The 25437-nt window shown below is 42.0% G+C and overlaps 1 protein-coding gene across 1 annotated transcript in view; it reads right to left on the minus strand.

The window, feature by feature from the left end:
* Positions 1-25437, minus strand: part of LOC138268205 (neural-cadherin-like) — a 506556-nt gene that overhangs the window by 305072 nt on the left and 176047 nt on the right. The window contains exons 4-6 of the mRNA XM_069217644.1: positions 12033-12237; positions 6205-6316; positions 4230-4479 (exon numbers count right to left, since the gene is read on the minus strand). Coding sequence (XP_069073745.1) covers positions 4230-4479; positions 6205-6316; positions 12033-12237 — 567 coding nt within the window. The remainder of the gene's footprint in view (positions 1-4229; positions 4480-6204; positions 6317-12032; positions 12238-25437) is intronic.

Raw genomic sequence — 25437 nt, forward strand, 5'->3', positions numbered from 1 at the left:
TGTTGTATGAGTGGTTGGGCCTTGGAACAGAATAGATCCACTTTTAAAAGGCTTCCAATGACCCTGCAGGGATGAACATGTGAACTATATGTAAAGTGTTGTATGCATTTGGGAGCGGCCATTTACTGTACATAAGTGAAGAAACATGATCTGACAATGTAGGAGGCAATATAGGATAAGTATTAGTTGGTAGGAATCTATTCTATTATTAGTAAAAAGAAGATAATTAATTACCAAATGCCATTACTATCAAATAAAAATTAGCAGTACACAGAATAAATATCAATTATGAGTACTAGATGTAAAACAACAATCAACAGATTGTGATATCCATTAGGCGTTTGGCCTAAACCCATGCTAGCAATAATAGGTACAGCAGATGACGCAATTCCAAGATTCCATTATCAATAATACCCACTATGAAATATTCAAACTTCTTTGTGGAAGAACAAGGGGAGGTATGGAAGCTGGTATGAACAGAGGAGGTGCCCGGGAATCCCTAGCCATAACTATAGGGAAAGGGGGGCAGAGGAAGGTTACTAAACATACAAGTACCTTTGTACAAATGAGCTAATACTAAACATGATGGGAGTGTTAGTCAGGTGACAACCATTCGAGTAGGCTGGATCTAAACCTTATGGCAGAGGAATCAAGTAGATCAATTTTATATAAGAGATATCCCAGAACCCACTTCCATCTGCAATGACAATGATAATTGTGAACTGGAAACAAGTCATGGAGAAACCTGTATGAAAGTAGAAAGTAACTCTGAAAAGTCCTTCTCGTTGAGCAATGCATTAGAAGAGGTGACCAAATTGACAGGATTCAAGAGTTGTGAGGCAAACAAAATATTGATCAACACGGTCCTGCGAAGGTGGGCAAATTCTTTCAAAGCAATTAAGGAACTGAGCCAGCTGGATTGTGCCTGACACTTCTAGAAAAACCTCCTATCAATGCAAACCATCAGAACCCATGAGCAACATCACCATATGAACCTGGTCATGAATATCCAACCAAAAGAGGGATATTCATGACCAGTCAAACTTAGAAATTTTAACTTATTACTGCAGACCCCAGACTATAATCAATATCACAACTGTATGCAGTTTCTAGTCTCTCACCAAAACTTCCCTGGATAACTATGAAAGAAGACAGTCAGTGACAAGCATAAGTCTTAACTGACAGATCTCTGAAAATATATACAAACATAGAGGGAGGCTACAAGACAGAGATGTCCTGTGCTCCATGTTTTGTTGTATGAGTGGTTGGACCTTGGAGCAGAAAAGATCCACTTTTAAAAGGCTTCTAATGACCCTGCAGGGATGAACATGTGAACTATATGTAAAGTGTTGTATAAACTGGGGAGCCACCATTTACTGTACAAAAGTGAAGAAACATGATCTGACAATGTCGGAGGAAAGATGGGATAAGTATTAGTTGGTAGGAATCAATTCTATTATTAGTAAAAGGGAGATAATTAATTACCAAATGCCATTACTATCAAATAAAATTAGCATTACACAGAATAAATATCAACTATGAGTACTAGATGTAAAACAACAATCAACAGATTGTGATATCCATTAGGCATTTGGCCTAAACCCACGCTAGCAATAATAGGTACAGCAGATGATGCAATTCCAAGATCCCATGATCAATAATACCCACCATGAAATATTCAAACTTCTTTGTGAAAGAAAGAGGGGAGGTATGAAAGCTGTTACCAACAGAGGAGGTGCCTGGAATCCCTAGCCATAACTATAGGGAAAGGGGGCAGAGGAAGGTTACTAAACATACAAGTACCATTGTACAAATGAGCTAATACTAAACATGATGGGAGTGTTAGTCCGGTGACAACCATTCGAGTAGGCTGGATCTAAACCTTATGGCAGAGGAATCAGATAGATCAATTTTATATGAGAGAGATCCCAGAACCAACTTCCATCTGCAATGACAATGATAACTGAGAACTGGAAACAAGTGATGGAGAAACTTGTATGAAAGTAGAAAGTAACTCTGAAAAGCCCTTCTCGTTGAGCAATGCATTAGAAGAAGTGGCCATATTGATTCAAGAGTTGTGAAACAAACAAAATATTGACCAAGACGGTTCTGCGTACGTGGGCAAATTCTCTCAAAGTGATCAAGGAACTGAGCCAGTTGGATTGTGCCTGACACTTTTAGAAAAATCTCCTATCAATGTAAACTATCAGAACCCATGAGTAACATCACCATACAAACCTAGTCATCAATATACAACCAAAAGAGGGATATTCATGACCAGTCAAACCTAGACATTTTAACTTAATACTGCAGACTCCAGACTATAACCAATATCACAATTGTATGCATTTTGTAGTCTCTCACCTAAACTTCCCTGGATAACTATGAAAGAAGACAGGGGAAGGACACTTAACAGAGAAGCACAAACAGAGAAAAATCTTACTTTATCCTAGAAAATCACCCATTATCTCCTTAATAAGAGAGATGGAATATACATACCTCCAGAGATATTAATAATAATACACATCAAATACTTAGAAGTGGGACCTCAAATTCACGTGGTGGGAAGCAGAAATATGACATTTTATTCAAGAGCTTGGGGGTGTTTTAGTATTCAAAGTTGCAATAGAACCACTAAGTTAATAAGTTTGAGAATTTGGTCATCTCAGAAAACGACAACAAAACCTTCATTTTCATGCAATAAGAGTAGTAAAAAACTGTTATTGACTGAAGGATGCAGGATGAGGGCGCAGTTGTTTTAAATGTTCATTAGCTGTTTAAAGACAAACACTTTGTTTGCAAGTACCTATGGAACTATTTGACTCCTTTGCTCGTGAATTCATGAAGAATGAACCAATGTTTAGGAAAGACATCAGCCTACATTATGTACTTACCCACCCTGGAGATACCAATTTGAAGGGCAGAGAAAATACATCCCATTACAAGTCAGATCCTGATGATCTAGTAAGGAATGAGGAATTACCTAGCAATTGGTAATTACAGGCCTGATTCCACGCCTTTTTCCCAATTTTGGTGCAAGCATTCAGCAGCCAAAATCTCAGGCTGAAAGTAAATAGTTCCATGGTTTTCCCTAGAATCTCATAATTCTGAGAGAGCTGGTTAATACTGTTAGTCGACACACTGTGGAGATTATGAATGCCACATGTGTAGGGTTTTGCTACAGTGAAAATGATGAATAATGGTGTACTTCCCTAGACTTATACCTGGACGACTCAGATGTGAGCACAGATATCCAGATAACTGGGGGAAATTCTTAACACATATTTGTAAACATCTACAAAGTAACAACTGTGTGCGGGACCACTTCCTTTACATTGCAGTTTCCGGACTTGTCCCTTGACACACCCCTAAGAGGCCCCAAATCTAGTCATGGTGAACTATACATAATTTACATAAACTTTGGACAACGTCCACAAATGTAGAATGAATCCGCAAGCTTACTTATATGATCCTGACTTTGTAAATCATATCTAGGTATTGCAGGTGAAGGTACAACATTTTCCATGCAAGCCACTCTTAAGATAGAACTGCAACTGACTGAACTGCAGGAAAGCCCAATTTCATATTGCTCATAGGAAAAAGGTGAGGGTGTGATACAACTCAAATCTTTTCACACTCCAAATGTAAAGTTGCTAGTCCTTGCAGCATTGCAGAACCCTGAAAGAGGATTCAGAAAAGACCCTGATCCATGCTGTGTTTGGTCATGCCACTGACAGACTTTGACAGATGGCAAAGTGAGACACATAAAAGACAGGCAGATACAAAAGAAAACGTTACAACAAAACTGTTTCATTATCACTGAGAGGTTGTACATTTGTTCATATAGTCAGCAAACAGCCTCATAATTTTAGGGCTAAAAGTTAAATGTGGAGAAAGTCGCCGTTTATGGTGTAGCCCTATTCCACACAGTCTCCAACCATAATTTTATTTTTAAGATACAAAATTTACTAGGTAGATGTTTTCAAGTTTTTTTCTGTTCAGCATTTCACAGGGTACTTAAGCATGTAGTTAACTGATTCACTGATAGACAGCATGAGAGAAGTTGTAAGTGTTTCACTGATGCCCGGTTCTCATCCGTCATTGTGTGGGCTGGATTCTAGAGCCTGGAATATTTCTCTAGAGTAGAGCAAAAAGACTGAACACTGTGACAAAGTAATGGTGAATATCTCTCAAACAGAAAGAAAAGGAAACATTTGAGTAATATTTACATTGGCTGAGAAAACTCTGGTGGCTCATCATTCACATTGGACATGCGGATCCTGACTGTGGTTGTCCCCGTCTTTGGATCTAGGCCCCTGTCTGTCGCCATGACCACAAACTCATACAGGTGATTGGCTCGCTCATAGTCAAGGGGTCTGGCTGGTGAAATTGTGCCATTCGTAGAGATGCTAAAATCAGGGCTCAGGGTGTGGTACAGCACCTCTGAGTTCAGTCCTGAGTCACAGTCTTTGGCTGCCACTAGAAACAAGAAGAATAAAAGAGATTCATACTGCAAAGGCATGTCCTAATAATGTACATGAAGAAACATTAAACAATGAACGGATTAGAAGGTAATGAGCAGAACTGAAGGTTATGAACAGTGTCTCTACGCAAGGATCTTTGATTGTCAAACTTTCAAAACACCTTAGACATTGTGTTCCGATCAGGGTATTAATCATTGAGGTGGCAGATACGAGTGAGCTTTATTCAATCAAAGAAACTTGTAAGCAAAATTATTAAGTGAGGTAGACAGAGATAAAACAAGATAAAACACATAGATCAAAACCTCACTAATGTGTATTTATGGAGGTAGCTATATTATCTCTCCCCTAACAAATAATGAGACAATTTGACCAACCAATTAGTCAATTTCTAGTTCATGAGTGTAGAGCAGCCTCCAAAGAATGCAATAGCACTAAACACTCTGTTAAAGCTTCAAAATACAATAGGCAATAGTTTTGACACTCACAAATGACCATTTATAAAAGCAACAAAAATGTCTGCTGCTATATAAAACAGATGAAATAAAAGATTGAGTGCATAATGTATGGATGAGATAAAGCATTAAGGGCCAAATGTATTATGGCCTTTTGTGTTTGCAAAGAGTCTGATTCACAAAAGTGGGCCGTTTGTGATCGCAAAAATGCCTTTTGTTATACAGCATACACAAATTATGATTCTGTAACATGTTAATGAATACCAATTTTTGACTAAATAATGAGTTTGTATTTGGAAGGGCATGTTGAGGTCATCCCTTCCAAATATCAATTCTGAATCGGATGTGTTAATGTGTTTTCAGCCAAGCCTTTATTTCACTACATTAATATGTTACTGACTACACAAAGGTAGTGGAAACCCATTCACAAACAGGAACGGGTCCCCAAGGGACTACTTTCCATTTGTGAATATTGCCAAAAACATTTTTTAAAACTAGGCAGTGGATCAATGCCTACTCTTAAAAAGAAATCTGGTTGTTAAACTTTTTTTTAAACACATCCTGTTTTCCTTTAATGAAAACAGGTTGTATAAAAAAAATGACTGCTTTCTTTAAAAGCAATCAAAGACATAATGGTGGTCTGCTGACCCCACTTTCCTCCTGGTTGCGAATTGTGTTAGGTCACGATTTGCAAACGACCTCATTAATATTCATGAGGTAGGTCAAATTGTGACCCACTGTGATTTGGTGTTGTGCGAAGTGACCTATAAGTACATAGATCGACTTGCAAAATAATGCACTGGTCACAAAAATACAGTTAGCAAACTTTACAATGTACTTCTTAGATGTAAAATAGTCCCTCATGAGCTCCAGTGGAACGGGAAGGATGCATCCAAAAAGCAATTATAAATAAGGTTGAACAAAGGCTCATTCAATGAGCGATTAACAATGTCTCAAGCCAGTGGCTTAATGATTCTGAGCCAAGGAAGGCAATGGCTGAAGAAAGCAGAACTGAAGCACCCAGGTGGTATTTAAAGAACACAGAGTTTCTGCCATAAATGCCACGAACACCAATGCACTTCAAACCTACAAAAGTCACTAAACAAGAAGCCTGAAAATCAGGACGAAAAAAAACCTCATTCATATGTTTTATATACTTTGTGAGCAAGCTTAATTTTTAACAATTTGCATCAAATGATTGCAACATGAAACGAGTGACACCACAAGCACAAAAAATCCCACTCCTGAATATAGTAAATCAAACGAACCTTGAAGAAGAGAGACAGCAACAGGGGCCGTTTGTGCGACATTGTCTTTACTATAGACCGACTGCTGAAATTCCGGAATGCAATCATTTACATCTGTGACGACAACCAAAACCTGTAGAGAAGAGGGCAGTAATTAGCTTCTATTAACAGGCAAAGTGTTATTAAAAACGAAGTTAATTGTATTGGTTATGAAGGCTATGCTGCTAATCCTACCTAGGTCTGCAAGAATTTACTAATGCTGTTTATATTATCAATTAACGACCCCTGTACTTTAACATTATCTCACATGAACACCACAGGCCAGGCATGTGATTTATAGGATGCTGTCTCTGCAATGTGTTAACGCCTCTTACAAATAATAGTGTTATTTAAATTGAAAATTATTACCACTCTGTTATCTTTGACGCGGTTATGACTGTTAGAGATTTGTGTGTTTAAATTACAATGTGCATTATTAAATGTGTGCAGAGCAATTAATCTATATTTGAATTCATATCTGTATACATACATGGAGCTATCACAATTAAAACTAATGTACTGTGACATATTAAAGTATGATATTTTTGGGTTAGTCTAAATTGGTCTCAGTTAAAACGTGACATTGTCTTTTTCAAAATGTTTGCTATATCATAACATTCTCTGTTTTATACTTCTGCCTGACACTACAGGCAGGAAGATGTGGATTTGTTTAATTCTGAATGACACTGTTCTTGAAAAGAGCCTGTTAGAGAGAGCTTTAGTAACAGTTTCCAAGGATCTTCCGCTTGCAAGCAATATTGCATTGATTCACAATGGTTCACTGTTGCTTATGTAACTTATTCATTCTAACACCTTCAGATGACATTAAGGGGGTTATTTTGACCCTGGCGATCGTGGCGGTCGCACGGCCAACAGGCTGGCGGTGCAGACCTCCACATTATGAGTGTGGCGGTTTAGCGTCTGTCAAACCGACACATTTCCACTCATACCGGCACGGCGGTCTGAACCGCTGGGCCAGAGATGAGCATCTCCGACCTGGTGGTCCACAGAAGACTGCCAGCAGTATTTGGAGGCGGCATGGTTTCTGTGGTGGTAGCACTGCCATGAAAACCATGGCGGAAGGGCTACCGGTAGCAGGGAATTCCTTCCCTGTCACTTGTAGATGGCTCCCCCACCCAGCAAGCACTAGACCCCCCTCCACCTCCCCAGCCACAGCACCCCACCCCCCCCCTCTGACATAGCGCCCCACGTCTCCTGGGGCCAGCAAGACCGCCAAAGTCGTAATGGGGGCCTAAGTCAGAAGGGCTGAATCAATATTCTAGTAGTGTATTAGTACCAAGTTGGTAGGGCTGTGTGACATTTTTAATTGTAAAACTGTGATTAGTTGGATCAATGATCACACCAATCTGACTTTGTAATTTTGTGTAATTTCTATTTAGGAAAACTGTATAGAAACCTTGGAAACCAGGGAAAACACAAAAAACAGGATAAGTACACATAATCGTTCAAAGAAAATCCTTTAGAACAATTTCAAAATCAAAGTGAGTATCCCTTGTCTCAGAAGATAACTCTGAACAAACAAAAATATAATTTGTGGATATTTTTCCGTCGGTCAAACACAGACACTATTAATGTCTGTGTTCGCCCCCTGTTGATGCCCGTTTTAGTTTTTTGTAATTCTTTTTTTTTTTTCACAGGTGTCCCTCTCCTGTACCCCCTCTATCCTCCCAACCCTGCCCACAGGCAATTCCCTACCTCCAACTGCAGCGCTGTTTAATTGAGTACTGCAGTGCAGCCCGTGGAATGTCCATTGGCAAAATAAGCAAGCACTAAGTCTCCATAGCCAAACAAACAAGAATGAGTACACAACTTTTCAAAGAAGATCATATAGAAAACAAACTCTTTAAAAGAAGATATTTTAGAATGCCACAAATCCCATATTGAGTACCCCTATTGTTTGGAAGACGTCCCTCTCAGCTAATCACAAAGCTCTGAGTTTATACCCTTCATCTTAAAGGGTATCTGAGGACAATTTCAAAAGCAGGTTTAGTACACGTATGCATACAAAGAAGATAAAATTGGACAACAGGAGGACTACTCAACATTTTCAAATGAAGTGCATTTTGGAAAAGAACAAAACCCCTAGTCCTTCACAGAAGACCATCTGAACAACAACAAACCTCAATGTTTGTAACTCCAATCATTAAACAAGTATTGCCAAAACTGATAGGTCTCATGTTGGCTGCTGATCTTCTGACTTTGCCAAAGCTTGTTTTATTTGTGAAGGGTTTTTGTAAAACTATATTTCATATCCCACTGAAAGATTGTGTCCTGTGTGGGCATATGCTTCAGCACAAACGTGCAAGCACTAGTGGCCATCATGAAGTGGTTTTTGTAATAAAGTTTTTACAAAACTATAGAAAGATAGGCGCCTAGGCATGCAAATGGGCATGTACAGCTGCTATTCTTTCAATAGTTTTAAACTTGTAAAAAAACTTTAAAGGTGCTTAGGCACGCAGATAAGTGCGCATGCCGGGGCAGCCAATTCAGAATGTTCTTTTATGAAAGGAAAAACACTGAATGGTGGGTGGCAGTGCATGCTGCTGCTTATGCATGCATGTGCTTGCATGGGTGGTCTTTTAGATTGCTTTTTGTGCAAAAAGTATGATTTATGTGAGTGCTGCATGAGTATGGCATGTAACATACAAGCGGCCCAGTAGCAGTTTTGGGAGAACTAACCAGCCCTCGAAAAGGATAAATATTTTTTATGCAAGAACACACACTGGGTCAGTAGTCCCTGGCACTGAAGGGGACTACTTAGTGTGACTATGCACACATTGTGCAAGAGCAGAAAACACCACTAAGTAAGGTAGTCCATTTGGCTGAAGGAGGATGACTCCGTGTTGGTATGTTTCAAAGGAATATCATACAGGAACTACTGAAGCAGTTGACTGTTCATGCTAGCATTGAAGTTCAGCTGGATGCCAGCTGATGTGGAGACACACTACCCACAAGAAAAGAAGTGGAATGACAAGGGTTCGATCCTGGCTTTATGGTATGTCTCAAGCAAAACTAAATCTCCAAAATGGATTATCCAGTAATCATTTATCGTTAATCAATCAACTAACTTAGCAATGGTCAATGCATGTCCAAAACAATTCAAGTCATTCTTTGTGATACATCTATTAATTATAGCATTGAATCATCTTTAAAACTGATCTCTGACAATGAATGTTAGAAATTGGGTCTCTAATTGTCAGTGGTTTGCACCCTTTCCAAGTAGGGACCCTCACTCTAGTCAGGGTAAGGAAGTCACACACATAGGATAACCCCTGCTCAGCCCCTTGGTAGCAGCAGTCAGGCTTATCTCAGAGGAAATGCATTAAGTATTTGCACCCACACACAGTTTAGAAAAATAACTAATATTTATCTAAGTAAAACAAGACTAAAATGACAAAAATCCAGCATACACAAGCAAAGATACACATTTTTAAAGATTAAATCCAAATAAAGTGCTTAGAAACAAATTAGTTCCAACTGGTGCTATCATGGCGTCATAACAGAGTCGTTTCCAACAGTCCTACGCCATTTGTGAGGGACTGGGATGCCGGTTACGGAGTTCCTAGTACCTTAGGAACGAGGCACAGTCAAAGACATGGCACGGAGTCGGGGAGGTGAGGCGTCACGGGAGCCGGTTCAGATCAGTTCCATACTGCTACGCAGGAGTTGAGGCATTGGTTCCTTCTTGCTATGCAGGGGAGGTGAGGCACTGGTTTCTCACGTAGGCAGCATAGGTGAGGCGTCGGTTCCTTACGATCCGGTGGGGTCGATGAGTTCAGTGGGTCAAGACATGATGGGGTGACCTCTCTGGGTCGCGGTCGCGGTCACACCACGGGGCCACAGGTGCTGTGGCAGAGTCGGGTGTCATGGACGTTGGTGGCACTCAGGACTCACGATGTTGCAGGACTTCAGAGGCCCTGCAGCAGCGTTGGGCTTGTGGTGTGGGTTGCGGTCATCGCACTTCAACAGGGACCACAGCTTCGAGTGCAAGCAGTGGCACGGAGTCTGGCAGGGCACCAGTTCTGGAGTCCTCTGAAGTCGATGTGCCTGTCTCTTCTTGCTTTATGCCAGAATTCACTCCCAAGGGCCCAGGAACTGGAGAGGGGAACATCTTGGCAAGTCAGGGTCCTCAGCAAGTGAACCAAGGGGCAGGCAGGTGATGTCCCTGAGACTTCTTAACAGGAGGCAAGCTCAGTCCAAGCCCTTGGAGAAACTTCACAAACAGGATAAACAGCAAAGTCCAATCTTTGTCCTCTCCAAAGCAGAAGCAGCAACTGCAGGCCAACCCAGCAAAGGGGCAGTACTCCTCTGAACAGTTATTCAGTTCCTCTCCTTTGCAGAATCTCCTTTTAATCCAGAAGTGTTCTAAAAAGTTGGGGTTTTGGGTCCAATACTTATACTCATTTCTGCCTTTGAAGTAGGCTCACTTCAAAGGAAAGTCTTTGTAGTGCACAAGACCCTGCCTTTCCTGCCCTGTTCCCAGACACCCTCTAGGGGATTGGAGACTGTACTGTGTAAGGACAGGGACAGCCCTAATCAGGTGCAAGTGTCAGCTCCTCCCACCACTCTAACCCAGGAAGACCCATCTTTATATGCAGGGCACACCTCAGCTCCCTTTGTGTGACTGTCTAGAGTGAATTCACAACCAGCCCAACTGTCATCCTGACCCAGACGTGTATTCTACAGCCAGACAGAGGCCCAGAATGGTTAAGCAAGAAAATGCCCACTCCAAAAAGTGGTATTTTCAAACACACAAGTTAAAAACCACCTTCACTAAAAGAGGTATTTTTAAATTGTGAGTTCAGAGACCCTAAACTCCACATCTCTATCTGCTCCCAATGGGAAATTATGCTTCAGAGATATTTCAAGGAAATCCCCATGTTAACTTTTGGGGGAGAGAGGCCTTGCAATTGTGAAATCCGAATTGGGCAGTATTTCACTATCAGGGCATGTAAAACACACCAGTATGTGTCCTACCTTTTAAATACGCTTCACCCTGCCCATGGGGCTACCTTGGGCCCACCTACTGGGTGCCTTACATGTACTAAAAGGGAAGGTTTGGGCCTGGCAAGTGGGTGCACTTACCAGGTCGACATGGCAGTTTAAAACTGCAAACACAGAAACTGAGATGGCAGGTCTGAGACATGTTTACAGGGTTACTCATGTGGCTGGCACAATCAGTGCTGCAGGCCCACTAGTGGCATTGGATGTACAGGCCCTAAGCACCCATGGTGCACTACACTAGGGACGTATTAGTAAATTAAATATGCCAATCTTGGACAACCAATCTTAATCACAATTTACACAGCGAGCACTTGCACTTTAGCATTGATAAGCAGTGGTAAAGTGCCCAGAGTACCAAAACCAGCAAAAACGAAATCCAGCACACAGTCAAAAATACAGGAGGCAGAGGCAAAAAGACAGGGGAAATTACACCAAGGATGCCAGGTCTAACAGGTATGAACGCAAAGCTGAAGGGCAACTGAAATGTTATTGTTTTTTATTGCATACAGCATCACTTTTGAATTTATGCTCCAGTTACATTATATCTTACTCTCCCCGTCAACAAACGTCCTTTGCTGGCACTTGTATTTGGACATATATACATTTTATTGAGTAATGTGCATTTTTAGGCAAAGATTCAAATAATATTACTTGTTAGATGAAGTCACAGTATTTGTTTCTTTAGAAGAAAATGGCATACATGTTGTTATCCTTTCTGTATACAGCTGTGGCTGGTAAATGCCTTGCTCACAAAAAACTTACAACAAGATTACAACCATACGTACTTCTGCTGTGCCCGTGAGCTGCTCCAGGTTCTCAGTCGCTTTAACGAGCAACAGATACTGATGTTGGTCGCTCTCATAATCAACACTTTGCGTTAAACTGATCTCCCCAGTCACCTGATGGATGCTAAATATGTTGCTGGGGTTCAGCAGCAAACTGTAGCTAAGGGGCTGCTTCTGGAAGGAAGAAGCATATACCGTGATGATCCTAGGTAAAGGCAGGCAGGATAAAAGAACAAAAAAAATGATATCGTCAGAGACACATTGAGAATACAGCAATGTTATCCTATCAGAACTTTTATAGCACGTTTTTACCATTTGAATGACACTGTAACACTTTTGGTTTCTGGGGCTCCTTTCCGTCTGATTCTTGGATTTTTGTCAGTTGGTTGTGTTTGTTTAGTGAATATTGGCTTGCCCACGTATTACTTATTTTAACACAGCTGTGTACTACAGAAATCCTGCACTTTGATTGGCTCTAAGCGGGTTGATATCCACGTAAGAAATTCATAGCTAGTACCAGAGACATATCCCTACCTATCTCTATACCCTCTTCCCCTAACAGCTGTCCGTGGTACTCACAGTTCTAATGAAGAATTATAATGTTTATCTAGCTCACAGAATGTGCCTGCACTGGAAGACCTGCTGCCAAAAATGCAACCTTAGAATCATTCACTTTTCTGCACAGAAGGCTAAACTTATAAATACAAATGATTCTTATCTTAGTTGTTACAAGTTCCTGTAAATGAAGTCATGGCTAGCAGCAACCAGAAGGCGTGGGGTGGCGTATGGGGGGATAAATACAAATAATTTTTTAAAAACCTACCTTCTCCGCACTGCTCCTCTGTCCCTCATAGCTCCAGGCTGCAGGCACAGGCTCCCAGCCTGCCCTGCAGGCAATCGCCCAACCAGGGTGCTCCCAGGCAGACTGGGAGTCTGTGCAGGCTCCCTCCAGCCCGGCAATTGTCTTGCTGGGATGGAGAGAGCCTACTGCGCATGTGTGTTTGGCTGGCCACACAGTTTATTATCATTTTCTTGAAAAGGTTTTGCAACTTCCGCTGCTGGCTAGAGGAGCCGTCCCGGTGTATATGCCTCCAAAAACATTCATTTGCCTTCATCCATACTGTATATTTAAATCGTTCCAAGTCTTTGAAAACTGTGCACTTCCTGACAGATTGATTTCAAATATCACCCTCATTGTTCTCTTTGATTTCAAATATCACTTATTTAAAAATATGTTTTAATTAATTACATGTGAATGTAGTCCTTTAGAATATAAATATATTTTGTTTAACATATCTATTATTTCTTTATATTTAACTCACAATAAAATGAATGTAGCCAGTGCATGCCCCTGCCTGGAGATGCAACTATTGACAAAAGGAAGCCGGGAAAAAGTAAAAACAAAAACAAAATGTCTGAATGTAAGCTCTTTTCAAGGGTCTCACTACCCATGGGAACATACATCTAATCAATTTAAATAGGATATCGGTTTGCAAATAGCTACCTATACCGCTAAAAAAGCAACTCCCATACATTTAAATGGACCATTAACGAAAATCTTTTATGTCTATCAAAATGTTATTATTTTAAAATGAAAGGGGCATTATTTAACAAAGAGGATGGATAATCTGAGGAAACAGATATGGAAAGGGGAAGGAGGAACCCTAGGGATCTGTTTAAAAAATATAATATATATCTATACTTTCTCTCACATTTTTAATTATTTATTCAGTTCTGCATTAACACCTCAATGATTATTTATTTCACCATGTTCCAAAGGAATGGCCTCAAATGCAATATCTCCTATTCCAGCAAATTGGCATTCAGGAACGCCTCACTTTTATCATAAATAAATACAGAACAATAGTGCTCTACTCGTTCAATAGAACTCTGTTGTGCAGCTAGTGAAGAACACTGAGAACCAACTGACTGACCACTGCTGCTGTTGAAAGTATGTTTCACTCAGCATTCTCACATTTTTTCGGACATGATTAAGAAGGATATTTAAAAACATATACACAATCTGTCCTCATTTTAGCTTTCAAGAGAATTAACCAAAATAGCTGTGGCTAAAAATAATGTCTAATTTAGTTCATTTTCTACACTGTGTTCCTTTGGAAATTATTTCAGTTCTACAACTCCTATTCAAGCAGCATGGCATTCAGGTGTGTCTCACGATTACCATGAACAGAGAAAGTTAGCTACTCTGTGGTGAAACTGCAGTGGAACACTGGAAAATCAAGCACAAAGCTGCTGCTGTTGGAAGTGTATGTTCTACATGCGACATTTCTTTCATCACATGATAGAGGACGGAATTTGTTGATTTATAGAACATATATGTCCCCATTCCGTCTTCTGGGGCACTTACCATTATTTCCAAGACAAAATAATGGGGAAAAACCTTAATGCTTGCTCTCTTATTGAGAATGCCAGTAGTCTGCTTACTGTGAACTCGCAATGAAATATGTCCTGAGAAGTGAGTTGATATGTTTGTTAGAAAATTACAAGGATACGTGTGTAGTGTAAAATGGAAATAAAGTGCAAAGGTTTACGCTGTTTGCCCCTGATGTCTCGGGGTCTATCCTGCTATAGTTCTGCAAAGTAGACCACGTAAATCTCTTTCCAAACTTGGCTCCCAAGTGTGACGGGCAAGCAGTCACAGGCTTCTCCAGGAGGCAGAATGGAGTTGCTCGAGCTCAGCAATCAATCAACAATTAAATGAGTGAACGTCTAGCCCAGTGCTTATCTTTACAACAAAGTACTTTATCCACACTACGGTGCGATACTACACTACATCTACTAACTAGCTACTACCAGCAGTAAACAATTTAGAGTCTCTGGGTATTATTTGAGACAGTACTGCATCTCAGACTTCCGCCCTAGTCTTACCCCTTGTCCGGGCTCTCTCTCAGTTCACAGTGCCCCATCCATGGGGAATGCAGTAGTAGTGTGAATATAGATCAGATGCATATCAGTCATTCCCAGGGTATTTGTGCACACAGTATTGGTACGGTTCTTACCACTCCTGAGTACAATCAGTTCTCACAGGTGTGTTACTACCCAAGCCCTCAAGCACGCTCGTACGCTTCGAGCTAGTGGCGTTGCGCCCCAGAAGCTCTTCTCTCCAGCCTCAGCTGGTGAGGCAGCGCAGGGCAGTGCACCCACACTTGGTCCTCAGGCTGTAGGCAATGGCAGTCCTAGACCAGCATGGTCTCAAATGGCTTTGGGGTCTTGTTACTGGGCCCATTATGGGACCAGCAGGCCCTCGCTGAAGTCTGACTGGTCTGAATGACACTGAGCAAGTACAACTCCATGTGGCTGGTCACCACTTCAGTCACTGCAGACCCCCCCACAAAGGACGGGAACAATGTCGGCAGTTGCAGCCCTTGCATGTGCTGATCACACCTTGCTGGTTTGGGCCACGCAAAGGAGATGACTTCTTGGGCAGTTGCACTCAAGCACAGGCCAGGCTTCGAACTGCCAGTTGCAGACATCCACATGCAGTTCACAACTTGTGCAGGCATGGCCATGCACAGACCAGTTTTTAGCTGGCATTTGTAGCCACGCACAGGCCGATTCCAACATGCCGTCAAGGCCCAGATTGGGCCTCGACAATTGTGTTTGCAAAGTCAGGGTTCCCAACAGCAATCAGCACGGAGAGTCTGCAGGCCAGCTGATGCTGGGTCCCATACATCGCTCTCCAGGTCCCCCCCAGATACTGGTGAAGTGCTGTACCTCACTCTTTCCTGGAGAGACACTCCTCCAGCAGGATCTGCAGGCTCTTTCTCCTCTCTCACAATTAGGTGGGCTTCTATGTGCTTCAGGGTAGGTATACAGATCCTCTCCAGCAAGAGCTCCAAACTACAAGCAATATCCCCTCACCTCTGGGAGACTGGCTGCCAGGCAAACACCAGCCCTGGTTATACAGTAGCCAACCGAGTACTCTTTGGCACACTCCATTCCTTGACCATGAAGGACTTGGAACTGGAAAAAGTAGAGTATTATGGTCCCACTTTTATACAGTCAAAGCAGACTGGTGATGTGAACCACTGTTTGCACTTTTGGAACCAGTTTAGGATGGTTTATCTTGCAAGTGTCTTTTTCACACTGCTCTCCTGACACTGCCTTTGTGTAAAGTGATGCTTCTCACACCAAGGCATTCTCCTACCCGAAGCACCTACAACAGAGGCACAAGGAGGTGTGAAGTTTCTGCAACTGGCTATCATCAGCCCAAATGAAGGAGTCATGAGCCCAACTGTAGGAATCATCAGCCCAGGTGTAGGAGTCGTGAGGGAAAGAGAATAGGGAGGCCTCACAAAAAGGTTTCATCAACTTGCACAACAGGGTCTGAGTCTGCTCCACCCCAACAATCCACCAAATGTAATGTTCAAGGAGACTAATCAAAACTCATTGAAAACCAAAAAAAAGCCTAATTAAATTTCTAAAGGCGCTTTCTCTCCACTCTCCTCAATTCATTGTCTATGACTCCTCCCTCCAGCTTCAGGAATGTGAGCAATATGCTTCCTCTGCCTGGGAATATAGCCAGCATCTACATTTTGTAGAAAGCCAGCCTAGGATTTTCCAAAATGGACTCCACAACCATGCAGTACTCTGGCTCATTCACACGCAACATGCCTGTATCATGCTGGTTACACACATCAACGTGCTTCTGATATATGCCTTTCAAGAACTGGCAAAATTATTTGTAAAGGAAATGGGAGTAATATTATTAATAGAAAAATAGAAATGGCAATATTGTGCCTTCTGAATACCTTGTAATTTGCAACATATACCTACCTGCTAGTGTTATTTCTGAACTTATTGGGACCCGATAATAGAGTATGCTCTCTAAGATGTCAGTATGATGCTTGCTGTAAAAAGGCAATGATGTGCTTGCTGTGAACTGGCAATGGTGTGTGCTTACTGGTAATTGGTAACAACCTACTAACTACGAAATAGCAATAATATATGTTCTGGAAAATACCTGTTATGTGCTAATTAAAAACGTTAATACATGTTCAGTGGGAAACAGCAATAATGTATTTATCAAACAATGCCAAAAATAAGTGCATACTAGAAAGTGGTAATGAAGTGCTTACTGGTAACTGGCAATATTTTATGCTTACTGAGAAACGGCAATGATGTGGGCCTACTGGGTGATGGTAATGTTTGCTTTGTGGGGACTGAAAAGTGTGTGAGTACCAGGAAATATGTTTACTGAGAAATTACAATGACATTATTACTGGAAAATAGGAATTGTGTGCTTACTGGGAATTAGGCAATATTATGCTTATTGGGTCGTATGTAAAATGGCATTCTGCATAACTGGTCCTAATCGAAAATGTCAATATTTGCTAACCGGGGTATGATGGAACCTAGCATGACCTAGCTTACACCATAACAAGGCAAGGCTGAACGCCCAGAATCAATGGACAGATAAGCGGATGGCAGGGTTGCATCTATCTGACACAGCCCAAACCCTATCTAGTTGGAAACTGTCTCCCATTTTGCACCAGGTTTCACCCGTTCACAAAGGCACAGGCTCGAGACTCCTTATTCCTGGTGGTGGCACACTGCTGCTTTCTTAGATGCTTACAAATCACTAGACATGTTATCCCTTATGTGCCCGAAGTGCCGCAGCTCAGGAGACCTATGACTCTAAGTGAGTTGACATCATGGAATACAGCAGGTGTACATACACTAGGGGACCTTTACAGAGATGGGGTATTGGCAACATACAAATGATAATTGAGGAAGATGGTCTACCGACTGGTCAATTTCTGCTTCATGCCTCTTTACTCACTATGTTGAGGGGTCACTGGGGGAACAGGTCTGCAGAACTGCCCACGCACCTCACGATCCAGTACCTGCATGTAATGATCAGAGGCGCTGGTTTGCTGACTCACTCCGGTGCCACAAAACTTCCCAGCTCCTCCTGTTGTGACATTGTTGGTAAGCTGATTTAACATGTCCTTGTACTGAAAAGGAATGGGTCACTTTCTTGGAAGGTCCGCTGCATGGGCCACGCAATTCCTGTTTCAGGCTTATTTAATTAAACTGTTGTGTAGCCATTTTAGTTATAGCTCCATGCACATAATTTTTGTAAAACCAGGCCTGCCACTGTGCACTTTAACCTAGATATATTTTATTCAGCTTTGTTTATTATTTTTACAATAGCCACATGTGTGTTTTATTTCTCTCTATTTAGCTGTTCTTTGCCTAGGCCATCACTGTGTTCTTAAACAAGACATTTTGTTCACTCTGTGCTTCTCTCAAGGCTGCAGTAATATAGGTTGCCGGTAAATTTGGTAACGCTTTGTCTCTGGTATTCACAGAAATATACACATCCTTATGTAGGGACATTTTCTCAGAACATCAGCTGTTTTATTATAAAAACACTTCCCTGTCCCATACACGTTAGAGGGAGATTCCAGAAAGATGACCACGACTGTATGCTGATTGCTGAATGCTGTGCTACAGCTGCTTATGCAGACTTCAGGCCTTCGCTTAGGTAAGGGGGATGATGTCTTCCCAGGGAAACCTGAAGGGCAGAACTAGACCTTAGCATGCTGTGCTCTAATATAACCTAGATAGGAATTAGTCCATTGACTCTAGTGACATTATGGGAGCGTTATTTCTATGTTTTACTCTACTTGTCACAATTTTAATCCTGTAAAGCTTTATTGTCCTTGTTATTGCAGTACATGCTTTATTATCTAAGATGCATTTGCTTCATTAAAACCTTATTGAAACCTATACTGCCTCTGCTTGCCCTTGTATATTAGAGACTAATGCAATTGAGAGAAATTGGTGAGATATGAGTGACCACGATTTCTCTGAGGAGTCAATTGTGTCATGCACTCGGCTGCCCAATCATCCCTGCTCTTGGGTGGAGATGAGACCCTGCTAGTTAGCCAGAGCAAAAAATCTGTATTGGGGCGACAGGTATCACCTGTAGTGGGTTAAGTCTCCCACACTGCACGTGATTCTGCCACACCCATCCAGTAGTCTCATTAGGATAATGAGAACCTATGCGACAATATATAGTACACTGAGCTTATCTCACACCATCAAAAATAAATAAATTCTATCCCAGAAGGGATGCAGCCTGACCATGCTATTCTTATGTAGATGCTGATCTATTTCATATGCTCAGGGATTGCCCTTGCTTATAGGTATACTGGACAGGCGTCACTTCTAGATTATCTGCCTGCACTAAGCAACCTGACATACGTAGAAGGGAGGTACACCTCCTGGGCCTTTTCCACAGGAAAAAGAGGCAGAGGGGTAGCCAACCGCTTTTTGGACCTGGGTTTCATAGTAGCTAAACATCTAATCACTTGCAGATGGAAATCCCCTGAAAATACGGCAGGAATAGCCTGGGAACGCTCAATGCTTACCTGGGCACAAGCAGAGAGTGCAGCCCTACACAAAGAGGACACACTCAGGCTAAGGAAATACCCAATCGCTGTCCACTGGGACACTATTGTGCACAGTATGCAATCTAATCAATCACTCCCAGTGTATGCTAATAGTAATACCATAGCTCAACCTCAAGGAGCACAGACCACAATCGCAGACTGACGATGCCTATTCAGTAGTATCGCCCCTCACACACAATCGTTGTGAACACATTAGCAGCACATATGTGGCATAGCAACGTCATACATGCAAGGGGACAGGAGAGGTGATGGGCAGACAATCTAAGGGCTGTTTAGTTGTTATGTTTGAGTTTGGTTATTATATATGCAAAGAATTGTATGGATCTGCTACTAACTTCAACAATATTATTATTGACAAACTGCCCTCATTATTGTGTGTGTTATAACTAGAGGTGCCAAGCAGTCAATCCAGTTGACATGGGACCATATGCAATGCATGCACATGATCTGATCTTGAATCTAAGTACTGGTGCTGCTTATAGTATTTTATCCTACTGAAATACATATAGTTGTGATTAACATGTACTATCAAAATTGCATAACTAAGGTAATTTTGTTAGATTTGTATATTAACGTGATGCCCGCTGCACGCAATGGTACCAAACATTTGATATGCCTATGCATTGTACAACCTGTAAACTTTAATAAACAGATTCAAACAAAAAAGGTGGGGGAACGCGGCTGCCGAAGCAGCAGTCTGGCTGCTTGGTTTTGAACTAGTTGGTGTCTACAATTCAGACACTTGGGAAGACCCAAATACAAAAAATTAGCATAATCTAATCTGGAGATGACCAAAGCCATAACGGCCCGTTTGAGGGTCTCAAAAGACAAAAGGTTGCATATCTTTCTGATCTTCCTGAGTTGAAGGAAACATGAGGAAAACTTCGCCCCCACTTGGGGTTTTAAAGTCAAATTGGCATCAATCAAGATACCACGGCTCTTAATTGAATTCCTAGGTGGGGTGGGGGAAACCCACAGATACAGGCTAGAATGAACCGCTCCAAATGTCAAGCTTGTTTTTAATAATGACAATCTCCATCTTATCGGAGCTACGTTTTAATTGATTGTCATTTATCCAGTCGCGACTAAATAGCATAGTGTTTTGGAAAGAATTTACACATTCAGGAGAGCAGTCAATGGTAAACATTAATTGCAAGTCGTCAGCATAGTTGTATACCTTGACCCTCCTTTGATTCAGGGAATGCACCAGAGGGTGAATGTATAGGTTAAACAGTTGGGGGTGGGACAGAGAGGAACTCTGAGGGACACCGCAAGACAAACTGACCTTAGATGAATAAAAGGAGGAGAGACTGACCACCTGTGACCGATCCTCCTAAAAGAACTTAGCCCAATCTCGTGCAGTGCCATGAAGGCCTGTGCCTCGACCTCATCAACCAGAATATCATGGTCAACTGTGTTGAATGCCGACAAGAGATCCAGAAGCACCAATGCCTGGGAACCATCCTAGTCAGCCGCCTCCTGGAGGTCGTCCACCACCACAAGGATGACTGTCTCGGTGGAATAGAGGGGGGGTGGTCGAAATCCCACCGGATGGGGGTCAAGAATGTTTGTTGATTCCACAAAGGAGCAGACCTTACCTAGATAAGGGAGCAAAGATATTGGCTGATAATTTTTCAAAATAGAGGGGTCATTGCCTGCATTTTTAGTAAAGGGATCACAATTGAATGAACTGGGGACCCGTCCATAATTTAAAGAGAAGTTAAGGAGGGCAAGGGCAGGGTCAGGGAAGTGTGAAAAGACAATTTTTAGGACCTCAGGAGGACAGTGTAATTTAGGGAGCCTGATTTTACTTAAATCAGAAGATCTAAGAGACACTCATTGGTAATAGTAGGCAAAGCAGTCACTGTGGCAGAATTGTTATGTGGTATAGGGAGAGCCATGGCCTGAGAGCACAAAGTGCTAATGGTTTTAATGTTAGTAATCTTGTTAATAAAGAAAGAGTTCAAAGCCTTGCATAAATTCTGTGTGGGAGTGATCGTAAAAGTCACCCTAACAGGATTGGCCAATTCGTCCACAATTTTTTAATTTTACTTTGAAGTGTTGACTGAATTAGTGATTCTGTTTGAGAAACATGTGACTTTAGCCTGAGCAATGAGTTTTTTGTATTGTTTTAGGAGTGACGAATAAACTGCTTTTCCCTCAGAGGCATAGTTCCTGCGCCACTTGTGTTCAGCAAGCCCTAGTTCCAATTTGGCTACCTTCAAGTCTGCTGAAAACTATTTTGAGGCGTCATGGCACCTTGATGGTTTAACGCTTCTTGGAGGGACATGAAAGTCGCAAGCATTAGTCAACCAATTCATAATGCCTTATTCCATACTGTCAAGATTGGCCTGAGTATCAGGCAAGGAATTAGCCAAGGAGCTGCAAAAAGAGTCAATGTTAAAACGTGCCCAGTTTCTAAAGCATTTAGCTGCTATAGGTTGAGGTTTGGGCAAGGCCACATCCAAGAGATGAAATATGATTAAAAAAAGGACTGACCAAATGCAAGGCAAAACATCTGTGGAGGAGACTGAAAGGTTAGTAGTCCAAACTTGGTCAAGAATGTGGCCAATGTGGTGAATAGGTGAGAAAATCTGTTGTGTCAGATTTAGACTGCAGAGCACATCCGTAACATCAAGAAACATTGGACCTCCAGTGGCTTCATATGCCCAATAATTAAAATCCCCTAAAATTAGGATCCTTCCAAACTTCATTACAAATGTAAAGAGCTGTCCCGCAAAGGCCTGGTGAAAATGCGGCATGTGACAGGGAGGCCTATAGACTAAGATGTTAATAAGAGGGAAAGTAGGTGAGTCAAATTTAATTATAAGGCTATCACTCATTAGAAGATCGAGAGAGGCTAGGCTAGAAAACTTTAAATGCTTTTTTATAATAGCCATTACGCCCGCAGGCTGCGTAGGTAGATTCATGAAAAGAATGTAGTAATTATCAGGGAGGGCCACTAGAACGTCGGGAGATCATTTGGCTGTTAAACAGGTCTCCCTTAAAAATAAGACCTCAGGGCACTCCGAGTCCAGTAGATGAAATATGTCAAGTTTATGTTTGACCATGGACCTGGTATTCAAGTAAAAGATTTGCAGATGATCGAGAATGGGCAGATGACCTGCAAAGTCGCTCAGTGGGGAGGTAACTAAAAACTGCCGTGAATACACGCCCCACCATGTCCAAAGAGCATCTGTAGTTAGTGCTGTTGATGTATGAAGTGAAGGCAGGAACTGTCCACAAACCCTGGCCTACATCCAGGATCGCTGTTTATGTGCACTGAGCTACTTGGCCAAAAGGAGCAAAAAGCATGTGAGTTCTCAGCAAACTCTGAGGGTGCATAAATATAGCACTCACCGCATCTTCGGCCTGGCAAAGGTAATACCCAATCACCTTGAGGGGTATAAGTGTTGAACAAATGGTATTGCCAAAGAGCAGGTTGCATTCCCTAATAAAACTCAGGAGGCGTAGGGAAATGTCAACCCTGTACATACAGTGATTTTGGCCTTGCGGAGTCACTTTGGGGTACGCCTGTTGAATGCAAGGTTTAGCTGAAAGTAGGGCCCTGCACCTTGAAAACACTGTGTACTACATAAGTAAGCTGTGGCTTCACCCACCAGTTACAGTAACTGTGGGATCACGAGCAGTGCACTGTGGAGAGGTATTGTTGTATTAATCACCATAACACGTGAATTGTTGTAGTTTTTAAGTTATGAATCCTACCCATAACGTCCCTTCTGCTGACATTTTTGTAGCCTGTAAAAATGGGTTTTTAGTAGACTTGGGTATGAGCTCTGTGCAAGAAACAGCCACAGTCTCTTGTAGGGTGAACAACAAAAAGTCACAAAATAAACCTGTGCTTAATTAATCCTGGGCAGCTTGACGCAAAATGCAGTCAGACTTAATTTATATGCTATGTGTAAAGTATTTATGCAGCACACACACAGTAATAGAGGAAAACAAAATACAATAAAAATCCTAAACCAATTTACATGAATTAGTGAAAATTTTGATAAACAATTTGATACCAAAACAACAAAAATCCAGTCACTAGAACTGGAGTTGTGAAATTTTGAACTTTTTAGAGAAAACTAGCGAACTAAAGTTAAAAGCACCAACCGCAGACATCTAGTCGCTTGAGACCAGGCCAAAGTCAAACGTTAAGACCGACCACAATGGAGCGCAGTTTGGATACAAGGAGAAGATTGGGCCCGTCAGCTCTTTTCTTCAGACTTGAAAAAATTTATGAAGAACATTTTCTGAGAAGGCAAAGCTCAGTGGAGCAAGGCTGCAGAAGATGTCTGAGAAGGGACCAACGTTGTCGGATAGCCTTGGGTCGAAGCCTTGCGGCGCACTCCACCGCAAATGGATCTCTTTGCAGCAGACTTTGAGAAGGTAACTTTTATAGAGGGAATATTCACTTTCCTGGTCCCTGTTCCTGGCTACCGTTTCATTGCATTTGGCCTGAACTGGTCAGCAAGTTTTCCTTTGTATTTCAGTCATTGACCCTATACTTTCCTGAACATCTTAGGACAGCCCCTAGATGTGTGACTGTGCGCTAAGGTCAGAGTCTCTTTTTTGCCCCACATTTTGACAATATCCTGCCTTGCCACCTCTAGTGCCACATTACAGGCAAGCGAAGTATATATGGGTAGAGTTTGGTCACCCCATATCCCCAGTAAAGCCAGCGGACTAGTAATTGTCAGGTCACCTTCCACCACATTGACTGACATCCCCTCACACACGACCAGGATACTTATTCTAGGGCACTTCCAGAGTGTATGTGGTAATGTGCCAGTCTGGCCACAGTACTGCGGGCATCTATTGCCACTAAACCTTCCCATGTGGGGGAGACAACAATAGATGAAATATGCCCAGTGCAATATTTTGAGCTGCACCAGTCTGAAACCGGATCTAATTGCCAGCTTCCTTGGTCAGGGAAGAGTCTCTCTCCAAACCTTGTCCGCTAGTCTTCTCAGATCCGCCTCTCACCTGTCCTGTAGATCTGTAAGGGGTGGCAAATAATTGTTAAGCAGTGTCCGATAAATCTGTGAAACTGCATGTCTGTGTAGGAGGGCCCTCAGGATTCTGAACCCTGGTTTCTTCCGTTATCTCTCATACCATCTCCCTGTACCATGAAAGATCATGCTGGACCTGCCTATATCAGTAGATTTCAGCTGCCAGCTCAAACTGACTCTTTAAATTTTCAAATGATAAAAGACCCTGCGGTCCCCATATGTCCCCTAGTTTAGATATGCCTGTCATATCCCAGTGTGTTTTTCACCCCGGTCCTCGAAGGTCTTCCAGGACCGCTGAGCCCCACAGCGGAAATTCCAACATCAAACGCCCCACCCAGCCCATTTTGGCTGTGGTAACCTTCCATGCATTAAGCACTAGGTCCGTCGGGGATGGGCTACTGGTGAGACAACCCCCGTCGTAGAGACTGCAAATGTATCCATGTAGGGTCATGGAATCCCTATCGGCCTGTAATCAGGGTTCTCACTGAGTAGCAAATGCCAAATCATTTACCAATAGGAGACGAGTGGCCCTATAGTAGAGTTGCAGGTCCTGAAGCACCAGCCCTTCCTTGTAGGGACTCCGGGACAATTTTTGCAGCACAATATTTGTAGTCTCCCCATCCCACAAAAGCAATCAAGTTACTCCATCCACTGCTCGCAAAAAAAGCCTCCAGTACCTTGTATACTGTGTACTGTAGTTTAAATAAAAGTCTAGGAAAAACTATCATTTTATAGATTGGTGTGGGATTTTTCTTGTGTTGCATTTTCACTTAATTACTCTTTGTATTCTGCATGAATACTTTACTAATTGCTTCTAAGTTAAGCCTGACTGCTTTGTGCTAAGTTATAATACGGCTAAGCACACATTAATTAAGTGACTTATGTGGTTTATCCTGACAAGGATTGTGGCTGTTGCCTAAGTGGGGCATCCAACTCCCTCAA

Source organism: Pleurodeles waltl, chromosome 12 (assembly GCF_031143425.1).
Source record: "Pleurodeles waltl isolate 20211129_DDA chromosome 12, aPleWal1.hap1.20221129, whole genome shotgun sequence".
Classification (NCBI taxonomy): domain Eukaryota; kingdom Metazoa; phylum Chordata; class Amphibia; order Caudata; family Salamandridae; genus Pleurodeles; species Pleurodeles waltl.